Here is an 18,535-nt window from a genome sequence, read left to right on the forward strand (position 1 = left end):
AAAACTAGATAAGTGACGGGTGTGGTGTTACACTTCAAACAATTTAGCCACAAGTATGAAAATATGTCGCAAAACATATGTCCCTAGCCCCCTGAACCAATTTCAGTATGTCAACTGACTACTTCGAATAATAAGAGCACAACTTTCATCACTTTCAAAACACACAGTTTCATATTGTGACATGTGAGATGAATGCATAGAAATTTGCCTGTAATCGCATTATAATAACAACACGCACAAGGTTCCTGTCAGCTGCTTTATGTTCTCTAAAGCTGTTTCTATTTTTGTGCTTTGTTGGTAATATCAAATTTCTCTGAGGCAATTTATATGATCTCTTCATTATATGTTAATCTCATCGAACTCTGGTTTTGGTTGTATAATATTTTTCTCTATAAATTTAATGTGTATCTTATGTAACCTTAAGCTTATGTGGACTCAGTATTATTCATTTGTTTGTTGTTATGCTAAGTGTTGCATTTTATTTGTAAATGTTAGTGTACACAGTAATATGGAAGTGTATCACGTGAAATAACTTAAAATAAAAAAGCGTGACATTTTATATTTAGTAATTAAATAAGATGCTGATTTTGATATTTCAGGGACGGAATTGACAGATATCAGAAACCGCTCTTGTATCAATTGCATGGCATGGGTTGGTCTACCTATAGGATTGGTGTCTGCCTGCTTGTGTGTTCAGATGTTTCCCAGCTGGAAGCACTCCATGCTTTTTGCAGTACTGTGCTGCCTTATATTACTACTCTTCTGCAGGTAAGATGATGGATATACACGCAGGCCTGCTAATAGGCGATTTGAGATTTAATATTACGAGTAAGTTGAAAACATAAGTAATGTCAGGCTTACTTGTTGTTGCAGAGGTATCAACTGATATGCAATATCGATGCCTATTCCTATGTGCGTGTAATAAATGATACTTACGCTTCTGTAACTCGTTTTTTGTGGACAAGGTATAGTGGTGCATCTATCAAGGAACGTCGAGCACCCTTTTTCATGCTGATGTCGGGGGCCACGTGTTGTGGCGTGACAACGAAAACGTTGACGAGCCGTTATCATTCATGACCGCTGTAACATCGCCGACGTGCACGTAACTCCCAATGGGGTTTCACACGTTATCTGATTAAAAGTATCCGGAGACATACTGAAGCCGGTTCCGTCTTGTCTTGACTTGTCCTACTTCCCAGTAAGTCTTGTAATTTATTTATTGGGGTTTTCGTGGTCCTTTTTGTAGTATGCCGCCGGGTGCAGCGACCTGGATGCGGTACTGTGACCAAAAAGTATTGTTTTACTTTGTGACGACAATCCTATTTTGTAAATATTTCTGATCTTATTTAGGTACGAACAAGATACACAACCTGGCCCCAAGCAACATAGTTCATTATTATTGAAACCTGGTTGGCAGGTACTCAGAGAGCGCACGGGATAAGGTTACGATTGTGGATGGTGCTGTAAACAGTTACTGTGAGTTGCACAATCAAACACACAACTTTATTTTTCTAAGAACCACTTATTTACAGATTGCTTTAAAAGATCAGAATTAGACAATACGGTTGAAGGCCTAGTTAAAGAAAATGCTTTCTGGGCTGAAGTCCAAAAACCGTACCAGAAACGAGAATGGCTGAAGGCCTGGCTTAGAAATCAAACGCAATTAAAAATAGAAGGTAACATTTAAAAGAAAACATGCAATTGAAAACAATTAGCGGCTGAAGGCCTACACTACACGTCTGAAGGACAACTATAATAAAAACACATTAATAACCATTTTTTTCTAACCAAGAAGTTTCTTTTTACACTTATAACAGAATGGCCAAAAGCCTAATTAAATAAATATTAACTTATTGCAGGGCTGAAGGCCACAAAAAATTTGAAACAACGCCTGAAGGTCTGAAAAACAAGTCATACAAACAATTTAAAGTAAACCCCTTCCTTCTTATAAAAAAATTTTCCTTTAAAGAATACACACTGCTGAAGGCCTTATAAAAGGGGTTCACGTAAAATCCTCGGCTGAAGGCCACACATAACACATCAAACAACTAACGGCTTAGGGCCAGGATTACAAACAATTGCAGATAGAACAAATTTTAAGGAGCAAACATGGCTCTGAGCACTATGGGACTTAACTTCTGAGTCCCCTAGAACTTAGAACTACTTAAACTTAACTTACCTAAGGACAGCACACACATCCATGTCTGAGGTAGGATTCGAACCTGCGACTGTAGCGGTCGCGCGGTTCCAGACTGTAGCGCCTAGAACCGCTCGGCCACTTCGGCCAGCCCACTGGTGCACTTCCCTGGCATGTAACAGTCAGTTTAATAATTAATCACAATATAGGAAGACGGCTGCCAGATTTTGCTGACTCCAACACATCATACGTTGCTGCTAGCCCGAACGGGCCTATCTGAGGTCGTCAGTACCCTAGACTTAGAACTACTTAAACCTAACTAACCTGAGGACATCACACACATCCATGACCGAGGTAGGACTCGAACCTGCGACTGTAGTGGAAGTGCAGTTCCGAATTGAAGCGCCTAGAACCGCGACCGGCCGTCTGTCACCATATGTGTTGGTCGGCCTGATTTGTCTGCTTCTTCATTTGTAACTTTCTTCTTTTGTTAAGTTTACCTTAAGTTTAACTTACTTTGCATGTGGTTTACAGTTTCTACCTCCTTTTGGTAATCGAATGTGTTTAGGGGAATTTCATTGGGCCTCTTTAAAATGTAACTGACATCAAATTTGACTCTGTGGGTGGCTTGAGGTTACTTCATTTATTGTGTCTGTTGTCCTGTCATTGTTGTGCTTGTCATGTCTTCTGGTTATATCCAGAATGTTGAGTTTGTTTTCTTCTTCTTCCTCTACTACAAACTTTATGTTGTTGTGCATACTACTTACATATATGCTGCAATGTGTCCTGAGCCTGATCTAGCATAGGCATTGAAACACCAAAGAAACTGGTATAGACATGCGTATTCAAATACAGTTATGTAAACAGGCAGAAAACGGCGCTGCGCTCAGCAACGCCTATATAAGACAACAGGTGTCTGGCACAGTTGTATCGCTGTATCACTTCCTCTCTCCACCTCCACACCCTCCATTTCCTTCATCAGGGCAATTTCCAGCACCTCCCCTCCCGGATGTTGAATTTTGCCATGACATATACCCTTCATTCCAACTAACCACACCTTGTTCCCCCCCCCCCCCTCCCTAGGGACCCTTTTCCTCTCCCCTCCTTCTCCCAGAACGGATTTTCCTTCTTCCCCTCTTCCCTGCATCCCATCATCTCTTTCCTCTCCCCCACATCCTTCCCTCCTCCACCCTCTTCGGCGAGCCCCCCCGCCCCTGCCCATCTCCCCCACTATCTTCCCCTCCCTCACTTCTTCTCTTCCCCCCCATCTGCTTGCGGCCAGCAGATCCTCCATTATTCTCCTTGTCATCAGTGTGCTACGTCAGTGTTGTGTTTGGTGCTGTTCTCCTGTACATCGACTGTCGATACTTTTATGCGCTAGTCATACTTCGCCTTGTGTTCTTTTAATTGTCCCAGTGTATGGTTTTTTGTGTGCGCTACTTTTTTATGGTTTTTATCTCCATTTTACAGTCGCCCCTTTTTGTCTATTGTCTTCCATAATGTTCCCCCTTTTTTATATCTATGTCCACCATTTTTCTCCTTTATGTTGTTTTTAAATTCTTCTATTGTATGTTCTACGTTTTTCGGCTGAAGAGCAGCTCATATGCTGCTGCCGGCCGGCTCCAATGGGGAATTCAACTACAATGAAAGAGAAGAAGAAGTGGTGCAGTTGTTAGATTGGTTACTGCTGCTGTAATGGCAGGTTACCAAGATTTAAGTGAGTTTGAACGTGGTGTTATAGTCGGTGCACGACCAATGGGACACAGCATTTCCCAGGTAGCGATTGTGGAATTTTCCCATACTACCATTCCACGAGCGTATTGTGAATATAGGAATCCTGTAAAACATCAAATCTCTGGGGTCACGGCGGCCGGAAAAAGATCCTGTGACAGCAGGACCCACGCCGACTGAAGAGAATCGTTCAACATGACAGAAGTGCAACCCTTCCGCAAATTGCTACAGATTTCAATGCTGGGTAATCAGCAAGTGTCAGCCTGCGAATCATTCAACGAAACATCATCGATATGGGCTTTCGGAGTCGAAGTCCCACTCCTGTACTCTTGATGACTGCACAACACAAAGCTTTACGTCTCGCCTGGGCCAGTGAACACCGATATTGGACTGTTGATGACTAGAAACTTGTTGCCTGGTTGGACGACTGTCATTACCAATTGTATCGAGTGAATGGACGTGCACGGGTATGGAGACAACATCATAAATCCATGGTACCTGCCTGTCAGCAGGGGACTGTTCAAACTGACAGAGTCTGTGTAATGGTGTGGGGGGTGTGCAATTGGAGTGATACGACTCTGACAGGTGACACGTATGTTAGCATCCTGTCTGATCACCTGCATCCACTCATGTTCATAGTGCATTTCGCATTCCGACGGACTAGGGCAATTCCAGCAGGACAAGGCGAGACCCCACACGTCCAGAATTGCCTCAGAGTAGCTCCAGAAACACGCTTTTGAGTTTAAACACTTTCGCCGGCCACCAAATTCCCTAGACATGAACATTATTGATCATATTTGGGATGCATTGCAACGTGCTGTTCAGAAGAGATGTCCACCCTGTCGTACTCTTACGGATTTATGGATAGCCCTGCTCCCATGGTGTCATTTCTCTTCAGCAGTACTCCAGACATTAATCGAGTCCATGCAATGCTGTGTTGCAACACCTCTGCGTGTTCGCGAGGGCCGTACATGATATTTGGCAAGTCCACCAGTTTCTTTGGCTCTTCAGTGTATATTATGTCATCCATCTACTTGTATCAGTAGATGACGTTGTAACCTCTCTTTGTTGACAGAATTTCAAATACTAGTTTTTCGGTATGATTCATGAAGATGTTGGCTAGTGTTCCTGAAATAGGTATACCCATAGGTAAACATCCTTGATCGTAGTACTCCTAATTGAATTCAAAACAGTTTTGTTGTATTATTAACTGTAACAATGTTATTGTTTCATCCACATGTTGCTGAGGAAGCTGCTTGTGTTTCATCAGGTTTTCTTCAATTAGTTTAATTACCTCGTTAACAGTGATGTTAATGTAATGATAATGTACAGTTTTCCTAAATCGAAGCAAAGCAACGTAGTTGTACATGATTTCTTTATTATCTGTTGTGTTTTTACCTAAATAGCAATTTTTTGTTGTCCTACTATTATCAGATGTACAATACTGAATGAACAGAGATTCCATCTGCGCTGTTAGTAGGTTTGTAGGAGGTACACTATCACTATTCACCTCATGGGAATGTCAGTCTGTTGGATTCTGGGATCGCATCTCATATTGGGTGCCTTCAGGTTTTCAAGTCCTTGTTTCTCCCTGTGTGAAAAGTATACACTATGTTATCGAATGTGTTTTTAACAGGTGTTGAAAATCTATATGTTGGAATGGATTTTGATTTTGTATGTTATTTTCGAAGATAGAGTCCATGGTAAATCAAAGTTACATGATAAATATTATGTTTGTTTGGAGGTACATGTTTACAGTGCTCGTAGACATTTAAAGCCCTTCGCCACAACATCATAATATTCTAAACCAAAATGTCTGTACGACGTCAGAATCAAAGAAAGCAATGTAAGCTGACGAACTGAGGATACAAGGGCAGTCTCTATGGCCTGAGACTACAAGATTGTGATCCAAGATGACGGTCTGCGGATACGACGACAGTAGGTATGATATTACAATCCAAGACGGTGACCCCAGATAGTGACCTGGAGATATGAGGACAGTCTACATAGACGCCATGTCACTTACATCTAAGATGGTGGACATATGGAAATAAGGACGACCTGATGGTTGTAGGATCCCTTAATCTAATCTGAAAATGGCCAGACATTCGAAAAATCATCGGTTTTCCCCATTCTGATGATGGTACTGTTCACTCTTGGACATGATACGCTTGTACTATGCTTAAACAATTCCTCCCCCACTCCTCCAAAATTGCAGTTCCGATAATTGTCAACTTTCGTTTGAATCCAGAGAGCTGACTTGTTCTACCTTTAAAACGGAATGTCTCACATGTTGCTGTCAAATACTTGTCATTATACAAGGGGCGTTTGAAAAGTTCGTGCAAAGTCCGAGAGATGGCACCACCGGCGCGTAGCGCGGTCATGTTTCGTTAGTAGCAAATGGTTCAAATGGCTCCGAGCACTATGGGACTTAACTTCTGAGGTCATCAGTCCCCTAGAACTTAGAACTACTTAAACCCAACTAAGGACATCACACACATCCATGCCAGAGGCGTCGCGCGGTTCCAGACTGTAGCGCCTAGAATCGCCAGGCCACTCAGGTCAGCAGTTGGTAGCATCTTTGGAAAGAACGCACACAAAGTTTCAGCCGTATTGGTCTATTTGTTTTTGTTTGGCATTAGTGTGAATTAAGGAAGTCGAGTGATTGTCAAAAAATGGACAAAAAACAATTTCGTGTGCTGATTAAACATTACTTTATGAAATGCAAAAAGCCTCAGGAGACCAATGAGAAGCTTGATAAACATTACGATGTCTCTGCACCTTCGATTAGAACAGTTTATAAGTGGTTTCAAAATTTTCAGACTGCCCATATGGGCACAAGTGATGCTGAACGTTCTGGACGCCCTGTGGAAGTTACAACTCCAGAAATCATTGATAAAATCCAGGATATGGTGATGGATGACAGAAGAGACAAGGTGCGTGATAGTGCTAGTGCTGTGGGCATCTCGAATGAACGGGTACACAATATTTTGCATAAACATTTGGAGATGGGAAACCCATCAGCAAGATGGGTTCTGCCATTGCTCACGCTTGACCACGGAATCGTGTGAAGTGTTGCAAGGATGGTTTGCAGCTGTTCAGGAAGAATCCATAGGACTTTAAGCGTCGTTTCGTCACTATGGATGAAACATCGATACATTACTATACCCCTGAGACCAAACAACAATCTAAACAATGGGTTACCAAGGGATAATCTGCACCAAAAAAGGTGAAGACCATTCCTTCGGCCGGAAAGGTTAAGGTGACTGTCTTTTGGCATTCGCAAGGGTCAATCCTCATCGACTATCTGGAAAAGGATAAAAAAATTACAGGTGCATATTATTCATCCTTATTGGACCGTTTGGAAACCGAGCTGCATGAAAAGCACCGGCAATTGGACCGCAAAGAAGTCCTTTTCCATCACCACAATGCACCAGCACACACCTCAGCAGTTGTGGTCGAAAAATTAATGGAAATAGGATTCCAACTCGTTTCACATCCCCCTATTCTCCCTCGGACTACTATTTGTTCCCCAATTTGAAGAAATGGCTGGCGAGCGAAAGATTTTATTCAAACGAGGAGGTGAATGCAGCAACTAATAGCTATTTTGCAGTCTTGGACGATTCCTATATGGGATATGTATTCACGTGCACCTTTGTTATTTAAGCGAATACAACACTGGGGAGGGCCCTCTGCCATACTTGCAAAGTTCACCACCAGGCTGTAAGCCGCATGTAGCCACGCATCATGAATCGTGAGTGCCTTGTCAGTCTGGGCTGGACCAACGCCAGAGTTATCCTGCCACTGCCGCTAGCAAAAGCCACCTGGTCGCACTGGAAATAAATGCACAATGCGTACTGCCAATTGAAATGCCTAACATGATGTGATATTGTTTGTAATGTCTCTGTAGTCGCGGCCCATTAGACCTAAATTAAAATGGCAGGAGGAGTAGGAGAATTTGAAACGCGAGAAGCACACTTGTGCGTTACCGCACATTGAAACTGTCAGGGAAACTGAAAATTCTTCCCAGTTTAAAATTGAACTATAACCCACACGTTTAATTCTGTAAGGGCAATGTATATGTGTGTGTGTGTGTGTGTGTGTGTGCGTGTGTGTGTGTGTGAATTAGTAAGGGACCAAGCTGCTTAGGTGGTCGGTCCCTTGGCTTACGCACTACTCAAACTAACTTAAACTAACTTATGCTAAGAACAATACAAACACCCATGCCCGAAGGAGGATTCGAACCTCTGTCGGGAGGGGCCGCCCAATCCGTGAATGGCGCCTCAAACCGCGCGGCCATTTGGCGCGGCGGGCAATCTATGAAAAAGGGAGATGCTCACCTGTCATCCTGGGGTGAGAAATCGTGAGAAGAGCAGGTTCTTTAAATTCATAAAAATTTATGTGTGGGGTGGACGAAAGCTATGATGAAAATTGTGGTAATTGCTTGTCACAAGTTATTCTAGAAACTCGTCTTTCGTATGTGCTGCAGCCACTTACCAACGAAAATGGAGAATGAAACACTATTTTCCTTTTTACAAGTCGAGTTATAACCCTGAACAGCATGGCAAATACACACTGATCGGTCAGAACGTTATGGCTACCGACCTACCATTGATATAAACACGTCCAGGCGATAGGAACATCGCCTGAGGTGGAATGACTGTTAGTCAGTCACAAACCTGTGCGCATAGTATCAGTCTGCGTGCTGTCCACGTGTAGAATGGGGGAGGAGCGCCATGTATCTGAGTTTGACCGAAGGCTGAATGTGATGTCCCACAAATGGTTCAAATGGCTCTGAGCACTATGGGGCTTAACTTCTGAGGTCATCAGTCCCCTAGAACAGAACTACTTAAACCTAACTAACCTAAGGACACCATGCATATCCATGCCCGCGGCAGGATTCGAACCTGCGACCGTAGCAGTCGCGCGGTTCCTGACTGTAGCGCCTAGAACCGCTCGGCCACTCCAGCCGGCCTGATGTCTCGGCACGAGCATTTCGGAAACTGCACGACTTGTCAGATGTTAGAGGAGTACTGCGATGAGTGTCTTCGACAAGTGGTGAAGCCAACCGGACATCGTGAGGTTTGGCGACCATCCCTCATTATCGACGTTGGATGTCATAGCCTGGGCAGACTTGAAAAACAGGAAAGGCGGCTAACTGTAGCGGAACTAACATCAGACTTTAACTCCTGGGCAGGGTACAAGAGTGTCTGAACACACAGTGCACCGAACATACCTAACGATGAGTCTCCACGGCCAGTGGCCCATGCATATGCCAATGTAAACACCACAACATTGGGAACTACTACTGAAATTGGCAAACAGCCATTGGCACTGAACGTTGGTGCAGTGGCAGGGCGTTGCATGGTCTGATGAAACCACATCTTCATCATACCGATGGGAGGGCGCGAATCGGTAGCCTTCCAGGGGAATAGCTCCTTGACACCTGTACTGCTGGACAGACACAAGCTGGCAGTGAGTCCATTATTTTCTGAGGAACGTTCACTTGGGCATCAATAGGTCCAGTGGAGCTCGTGCAAGGCACCATGGTAACCAAGGAAGTATCACACACTGATGGCAGACCACATACATCCCTTCATAACGATCATGTATCCAGATGGCAGTGACATTTATCAACAAGGTGATGGGCCGTGTCACGAGCTCAGCAGTGTGATGGGGTGGTTCGAGGTACACAGTGGCGAGTTGCAATTGATGTGCTGCCCCCCCCCCCCCCCCCCAACTTCTCAGGTCCAAACCCGATCAAACATATCTGGGATGTGATTGAATGTGTCATCAGAGGTCATCGCCCACCTCCACGGAGTTAAGAGAATTAGGTGACCTGTGTGTGTGGATACGGTGTCAACTCACTCCAGTGACCTACCAAGGCGTCATTGCTTCCAAATCACGCTGAGTCGCTACTGTTATCCGTGACAAAGGTGGACATACCGGCTACTAGGTAGGTGGCCATTATGTTGTACCTGAACAGTGTACGTGATTAAAAAAGAATGACATTTTTACAAGAGTGGAAATCAATAAACTAGCTGCATAAGCCATTTACAGGCGGAATAACTCCGCTCACGTACCTTAAACGTGATTCTTTTGTGAGAATCGCCTTCTGATGAGATGCAGGCAGACAGCCGACAACTGGCTGCCCTTATGTCTACTCAGAGCAGAGGCGTGAGTGAGACTGCAATGCTCAGAGGATGCTGGCCACCAAACATTATCAATCGCTGTGCTGCGTCCCAATGCACCTCAGTTGTAAAAAGACATCGAAACAATCCAGAGTCTTTTGACGATTTTACTGAAGCACACGAACGTTTTTCCTTTCTAAGCTATTGCTGGTTTTATACGTTTTGTAAAAAGTGCAATGAAATCAGATATTTCCACTGGATTTCTATGTCAGATGCCGAAATATTGATAACAAAGTGAAATCGTTGTAAAGAAATCCGAAAACATAATTATGATATTTACTGCCTCTTTTTGAGAAATGGTAATCATTGCTTAAAAGCACATTTCTGTACGTTACATCATCGATACTGTGTGACACAAAATGAAAAGGTTTCTGATGGCATTGATATGAGTCCAATTTGGCACATAAAATATAATGCATAGTATTGTCCGCAAGAAATGTAGTTTATGAGTCAAAGAACGATTCCACTGTAGCTGCAGAAAGTTTTCTTGATCGTGATCTCTCACTCACACAGATATTTTGTATGTTTCATACTTCTAATAATGAACTACTAAGTCCAACAACAGCTACAAAATGCTTGGACTGTTAACCCTCTCACTCTTTAAGACACTGCATCAGTTAAGTTTTTATATAAGTTTCATCTCATTGAAGATGTGTTAAGTGCTTTCGACATAGTGACGACTTGAACTGTAAAGTCAGTCTGTAGGTACTGTGTACTCTTTTACTTCACTTGTCTGAGGTACTTAGTTTTGAGAGTTCACTATGTAAAGCTGTATAACATTTATAAATAATGGAAGCCAATTTGTTACATCTTCCTTTGTAAAATGGGGCATTTTGTAATAATTTTCGTGTAACATGAGATATTTTGTTACAGCTGCTAATGCTCCATTACCCTATGGCATTGCAACAGCTGAATTATCAAGATTTATCTCATGTAAAAATGTGCTATATCTCTTTGATACACCTGGAGTGTAAAGTCACTGCTCCTTACATCAAGAACTTGTCTACCAGGTGTAGATGCATGCTGTACATGGACAACTATTCGTTTGTACTTACATAAAAGTTCTACTACATGCTCCTGCCTATACGTCAGTGTTACACGGTCGCCTCTTTGTCTAGATTACTGGACATGTAAATCACTCTGTATGTCAAATACACTTTTGTTATATGAACTGGAGAATTTATTCAACATGTTTGAAGTTTTTTATGATATGAAACACAGTTTAGAAAGATGATGTTTTCTCTTTTTAAACTTGAGCAAACAATTTAAAGTATACAAATACCATATATAGAAAAATGTACATATTTCTCTAGCAATGCCAGGTAATGATGTTGCTAATGGAGCTGTATACTGAAGCACAACATAAATCGAAATTAGTAGCAAAGGCCTCCTCTGAATTTTTCTGATTTGTAATATTAGTAAACGCATGCCATGCATTTCCAAAAAATCCGTCACCATACTCTCAGCATCCAAGGCGATCATACACTGCACACTGGATGGCTGAGGTAGCACACATTATGTTAGTGACTGTAGATTCCTGTTAGTGAATGGACTATGTGGTATTAACGTTGTTGTATATTTTCACTGTTCTTGGGTAGCCCCCAACACATTTTGTATGAAAGTCCTATATCTACATCTACATACATACTCCGCAATCCATCATACGGGGCGTGGCGGAGGGTACCTCGTATCACAACTACCATCTACTCTCCCTGTTTCACTCCCAAACAGAACGAGGGAAAAATAACTGGCTATATGCCTCGGTACGAGCCCTAATCTCTCTTATCTGTGTGGTCTTTTCGCGAAATGTAAGTTGGCGGCAGTAAAATTGTACTGCAGTCATCCTCAAATGCTGGTTCTCTAAATTTCCTCAGTAGCGATTCACGAAAAGAACGCCTCCTTTCCCTTTAGAGACTCGCACCCGAGTTTCTGAAGCATTTCCGTAACACTCGCGTGATGATCAAACCTACCAGTAACAAATCTAGCAGCCCGCCTCTGAATTGCTTCTATGTTCTCCCTCAAACCGACCTGATAGGGATCCCAAACGCTCGAGCAGTACTCAAGAATAGGTCGTATTAGTGTTTTATAAGCGGTCTCCTTTACAGATGAACCACATCTTACCAAAATTCAACCAATGAACCGAAGACGACTATCCGCCTTCCCCACAACTGCCATTACATGCCTGTCCCACTTCATATCGCTTTGCACTGTTACGCCAAAATATTTAATCGACGTTATCGTGTCAGGCGCTACACTACTAATGGAGCATTCAAACATTACAGGATTCTTTTTCCTATTCATCTGCATTAATTTACATTTATATATATTTAGAGTTAGCTGCCGTTCTTTACACCAATCAAAAATCCTGTCCAATTCATCTAGTATCCTCCTACATTCACTCAATGACGACGCCTTCCCGTACACCACAGCATCATCAGCAAACAGCCGCACATTGCTATCCACCCTATCCAAAAGATCATTTATGTAGATAGAAAACAACAGCGGACCTACCACACTTCCCTGGGGCACTCCAGATGATACCCTCACCTCCTATGGACACTCACCATCGAGAACAACGTACTGGGTTCTATTATTTAAGAAGTCTTCGAGCCACTCACATACTAGGGAACCAATCCCATATGCTCGTACCTTAGTTAGGAGTCTGCAGTGGGGCACCGAGTCAAACGCTTTCCGGAAGTCAAGGAATATAGCATCCGTCTGATACCCTTCATCCATGGTTCGCAGGACATAATGTGAAAAAAGGGCGAGTTGCGTTTCGCAGGAGCGATGCTTTCTAAAGCCGTGCTGATGCATGGACAGCAACTTCTCTGTCCCAAGGAAATTCATTATATTCGAACTGAGAATATGTTCGAGAATCCTGCAACAAACCGATGTTAAGGATATTGGTTTGTAATTTTGAGGATCCGTCCTTCTACCCTTCTTATATACAGGCGTCACCTGCGCTTTTTTTTCAGTCGCTCGGAGCTTTACGTTGGGCAAGAGGTTCGCGATAAATGCAAGCTGAGTAAGGAGCCAAAGCAGTAGAGCACTCTCTGTAAAACCGAATTGGAATCCCATCAGGATCTGGCGATTTATTTATTTTCAACCCATTCAGCTGCTTCACAACCCCATGGATGCCTATCACTATGTCCTCCATACGGGAACCTGTACGAGACTCAAACGGCGGTATGTTTGTACGATCCTCCTGCGTGAAAGATTTCTCAAATGCTAAATTTAAAATTTAAGCTTTCGTTTTGCTGTCTTCCGTTGCCAGCCCAGACTGATCAGTGAGCGACTGGATGGAAGCCTTCGACCCGCTTACCGATTTTACGTAAGACCAGAATTTCCTTGGGTTTTCAGCAACATCTTTTGCTAAGGTATGACGGTGGTAGTGGTTGAATGCTTCCCTCATCGCTCTTTTTACAGCAGCACGAATCTCTACTAACTTTTGCCTGTCCTCATTCTCCCGATCTTTCTTGTACTGCGAGTGCAACTGTCTTTGCTTCCTGAGCATTCTCCGAATTGCACTGTTAAACCGCGGTGGGTCTTTTCCGTCCGTAACCCACTTTTTTGGCACATACTTGTTCATTTACAATGTGTTTAAAATCTGCCCATAATTCTTCCACGTCCATCGTACCGGAAGTAAATGAAGTCGATTCATTTACTAAGTGGGATGCTAACAACTGCTTATCTGCTCTTTCTAGTAGGAATACTCTCCTAGCCTTCTTGGTTGACTTTTTAACTTTCGTAACCATAGTCGTAATGACTTCATCATGATCACTAATCCCTGTCTCAACACTGACACCGTCGATGAGGTCTGGTCTGTTCGTGGCTACCAGATCTAAAATATTTCCATTACGCGTTGGCTGTCGATTTAGCTGCTCAAGACAGTTTTCGGATAATGTATTCAAAGGTAATTCACACGACGGCTTGTCTGGACCACCTGTAATGAATCCATAGACATCCCAGTCTATACTAGGTAGGATGAAGTCGCCTCCGACTAATATAGCATGATCAGAGTACTTCTGCGATACAGAATGTAGACTCCCTTCGAATGATTCTAGAACTGTCACGGTGGAGTCTGGTGACCGGTAATAACACCCCACAATTAACTTTATTTCCCCTAGCCCTGTTAAACGTGTCCAGATAACTTCACAATCACACTCTACTTCGAACTCAGTAGGCACAATATTTTTGTCAACTGCAATGAAGACACCACCTCCTACGGTGTCTAATCTGTCTTTCCGATAGACGTTCAAACCCTCACTAAATATTTCAGAACTTCCTATCTCAGGGTTCAGCCATATCTCAGTTCCGAGAATAATTTGGGCGCCACACGCTTCCTGGAGGGCAGTAAATTCAGGAACTTTATACCGAACACTCTGAAAATTTACGGCTAATATCTTGACAGCTGAAGTGTCTTTACACTGAGCGCGTCCTGATTTCCCTGCCTGCACGTCGACTGGTGAGTGTTTATCAGGACACCTCGCACTACTGCCTAGCCTAAAAAAACCCGAAGTGCACGCCACAATCCAGGCAATCCAGTAACAATGTAGGCATTTGAACGTCGAACATTCATCATTGAGCATTGCAGTTATTTGTGCTGAATTCTGACATGATTGGTACCATCCACGGTCTGAAAGCACTACCTTCATATCATAAAATCGTGGGTTTTCAAAATTTACGAAAACATTGAACTAATGATCTGAGGACATGCCTTCAACCATGTGTTTACTGTCACTTGTACTCACGCCCAAATCTCCAAAACACCGATTTAGTATGTGGTGTGTGCTGTCGTCCAGTAGAAGAAACGGTTATTAAAAGTAACGCTACTACTACAGAGTATAGGCAAACCATATCTGTGAGTTCTAAACGTGACGTATTCTCTGGCAGGTGACTTGGTAGCGCGTCGGACTGTTGTGCTAAAGATCCCGAGTTCCAAACGAACTGGTCGTAATTTTATTTAACAGATACGTGTGAAATTGTTATATGGGAGAACATTTTTCTGCCTTGTGAAAGGGCGTTTCATAGTTTGTAGTAATCTTGTTAAAGCAGTCTGCCTTCGCTTCATTAATTGAAAGTATCAAACCTGTAGCGTACATTTGAACAGATAACATCACACCTATCTATACAATGTACTCTATAGGACTGCTCCTTTCAACTAATCTAGCGAAGCAGACTGCCAAAACAACATTACTACTGTTGTGACTTGGCAAGACAGCCAAGTCACAATGAGAGGATGCCGAAAGGCACGCGTTAAGCTCACACAGATTGGCGTGAGGTCTGGAACAGTTAAAGGAATTAATAGTAGCAAATAAAGTACGTAGCTGATATAATACTTAACTTTAATCCACAATTGTAGAACATCTCTCTTGACGGTACATGTTACAACCACAATATAAAATAATATCAAATGCTATGGCGCCTTGCTAGGTCGTAGCAAATGACGTAGCTGAAGGCTGTGCTAACTATCGTCTCGGCAAACGAGAGCGTATTTGTCAGTGATCCATCTCTGGCTAAGTCGGATGTACAACTGGGGCGAGTGCTAGTACGTCTCTCTAGACCTGCCGTGTGGTGGCGCTCGGTCTGCAATCACTGACAGTGGCGACACGCGGGTCCGACGTATACTAACAGACCGCGGCCGATTTAAAGGCTACCACCTAGCAAGTGTGGTGTCTGGCTGTGACACCACAACTACAAACTATGAAACGTCCTTTCACAAGGCAGACAAATGTTCCCGCATGCTACAATTTCATGCGTAGTCTTTAAAAAAAAAAATCGCCATCAGTGGGTTTCGAACTCGTGACATTTAGTACAACGATCTGACGCTCTACCGGCTCATCTGCTTCTTTTTTGATGACGTTTTGTTCGTTATTGGTCGCTGTATCTCGTCTGGGCGGACGTCCCATGACGCCTGCTCAAGTTCATCGTTGATCTATTTATTCATTAATTTTTATTTTATTACAGAGGGCAGCTAACCTTCTGACCGAACACGCTGAGCTACCATGCCGGCAACCAGAGATCTTCACATTATGATCTCACAGATACGGTTTGCCTATACTCCGGATTTCTGGTGTTACTTTTAATTACCGTTTACACATCTTCTACTGGACGATAGTACACAGCACGAACTAAATCGGTGTTTTTGTTGATACTCTATCGATACGCCATGTTTGTTACCTATATGAGTGTCTGTCATCTGGAGGTTTAGGCATCAGCTGCAAAGTTACTAAGAACACCACCACTTTGATAGCTGCACTGTACCAAGGGTTGAGTAGTGCAGGCGTTGGTGATAGTGGTAACGCTGTGTCTGAAATGAATTTAGCGTGCTGACTTCGTATCTGCTCCTTGTATCAGGTGCACTAGACAATGCTGGTGGCACGACGACATGTGCCTATGTTGCATTCACTGGAAACTCAAAGTGTGGAGACAGGGTAGCGCAGCTTTACCCAGTTTGGTATGGCACTAACAGCATTTGGCTTTACGCCGCTCGTGCCCTGGTGGTGAAATTTCTGTGAAAGGAACTCTCCACTTTGTGTTATATCTTTCAATAATAAAGGTGTAAATGAACAACTGTATCACTACATATGATAGTGACAAGTGTTTGACAACCAAATATGGGTTATTCAGTTTTAAAGATAGAACAGATCAGCACTTGGGTTTCAAACTTAGAGTGTCAGTTATCGCCACTGCGACCTTGGGAAGGGAGGGGGTTGGTAGAATTGTTTAATCATAGCGCAAGTGAATTGTAGAGAATGGGGAAAACCGATGATTTTATGAATCTCTGGGCCATTTTAAACTTGGAGCAACTGATCTTACAACCACACAGGCTGTCTTCCTTTCCCTAGACAAACCATCTTGGATTTGTCCTCAGATCCCCTGTCCTCCATCTTGGATTTTCTTGTTGGATTATGATGTCATAGTGAACGTCCTAGTGTCCCCTGCTCACCACCTTCGATTGTAGCATCCCTGAGAGTGTCCTCGTATGCACAGGTACACCCGTACATTGTGTTCTGATGTCCTACAGATTGCCCTTGAATTTCACACTAACAGACCAATGCCCCATCTCATTTTCCGAAAATTTCATGCCAATTTATACTTAAGGCAATACCCTAAGTTCTACAGTGATGTCATATGTCTGGAGACACTTGTACTATTTGAATTTCCTACCATTTTCCAGTTTACCATAATTTTTTACATAGAACAATTAATCAATGTCAGAGGTGTGCCTGCAATCTGGTAACAATGCATGACATCATGAATCATGTCATATGGGTGGGGGAGGAGAAGAGGTGGGGAGGGGCATGGTCGGTGGGTGAACAAGAGAAGGGGAATGGAGCAGTGGGGGAAGGATGAGAGGGAATGGGGATGTGGTGAGGGAATGGGCAGGGACAGTGAGTGTATGACAAGGCAGATGTGGAGAGAGAGGGGGTAGGGGGTAGGAGGAGGAGAAAATCTGGCAACAATGCAGACTGCTCTAGTTCTCTTTTAGCTATACTACTGGAAAGATTAACATGATGTTTAGTTAGTTAGTTATTTAGTTAGTTAATTACATGTTCTACTGATCATGTGAACGTTTCTTTTATCGAAATGAACGAGTCAGTTTACAGGTTTTGTATAATGTATACATGATACACTGGCCCATATGCTGTGCGCCATCAGACTGTGTAACGCCAGCCTGGTCGATACTCCCTCTTCTTCAGACCTTCACATTTTGTGTCCTTGGCGTCCATCCACTCCATTGTTGCTCTTTCTCCATTTAATGATGACACCACTCTGTTGTTTCCCAACCTTCCAGCTGTGCTGACATAGACATGTCACCTCCTGTCTGTCACAGCACTCTTCGCTCTGCCTTCCTTTCCGCCTGCTTCTGGCGCTTTCCCCCCTCCCCCTGCCCCACCCCCTCTCCCATCCCCGATTTCCTTCATACCCTCCTGGGCCCTTTCTGTCTTGTGTGTGGGTCATGTCCAGCTCATCCATTCACCTTATTCTCCAACAGATGGTTCCACATCACACATTGCGCCTACTGTGCTGCCCTTCCTGGTGTCGCCGCTAGCTATTCGTCGCCCCCACTATTCTCCCATTGCGGTCGTGTTTTGTGGCCTTGCAGACTTCCCTGCACCTTCTGCTCTCCATTCTTAGAAGTTTCACTGCAAGGCCTGACTGCACCTGACCTTACAGCCATTGGCAGCTGTGTTGTGGTATCTGGTCGACGACTTTGCCTGTTTCTTGCTTTTCAGGTCCACTTCTACCCTTTTCTGCACTGCAGTTCTTCCTGATGATTGCCTTCTGCGAACAGCACCCAAACCTGCCATGATGCTTCACTTGTGTGATGAGACCTGATCAGCTCTGCTCTTGAAGGTGACTGCACGTCCAGATCTGAGACATTCACTGGTGATGAGTCCTCTGTTGTCCTTCCTTGGACACACATCACTGTGCCTGACCTCACCCATGATCCTCCCAGTGCTGCCTCTGG

General features: G+C 43.5%; 1 protein-coding gene across 1 annotated transcript in view; it reads left to right on the forward strand.

Moving 5' to 3' along the window:
- LOC124605943 (beta-alanine transporter-like) overlaps positions 1 to 18,535 on the forward strand; it is a 125,197-nt gene that overhangs the window by 42,253 nt on the left and 64,409 nt on the right. The window contains exon 4 of the mRNA XM_047137902.1: positions 10,933 to 11,029. Within this exon, the coding sequence (XP_046993858.1) occupies positions 10,933 to 11,029 (97 nt within the window). The remainder of the gene's footprint in view (positions 1 to 10,932; positions 11,030 to 18,535) is intronic.

The sequence above is a fragment of the Schistocerca americana genome, chromosome 3 (genome assembly GCF_021461395.2).
Source record: "Schistocerca americana isolate TAMUIC-IGC-003095 chromosome 3, iqSchAmer2.1, whole genome shotgun sequence".
Classification (NCBI taxonomy): Eukaryota; Metazoa; Arthropoda; class Insecta; order Orthoptera; family Acrididae; genus Schistocerca; species Schistocerca americana.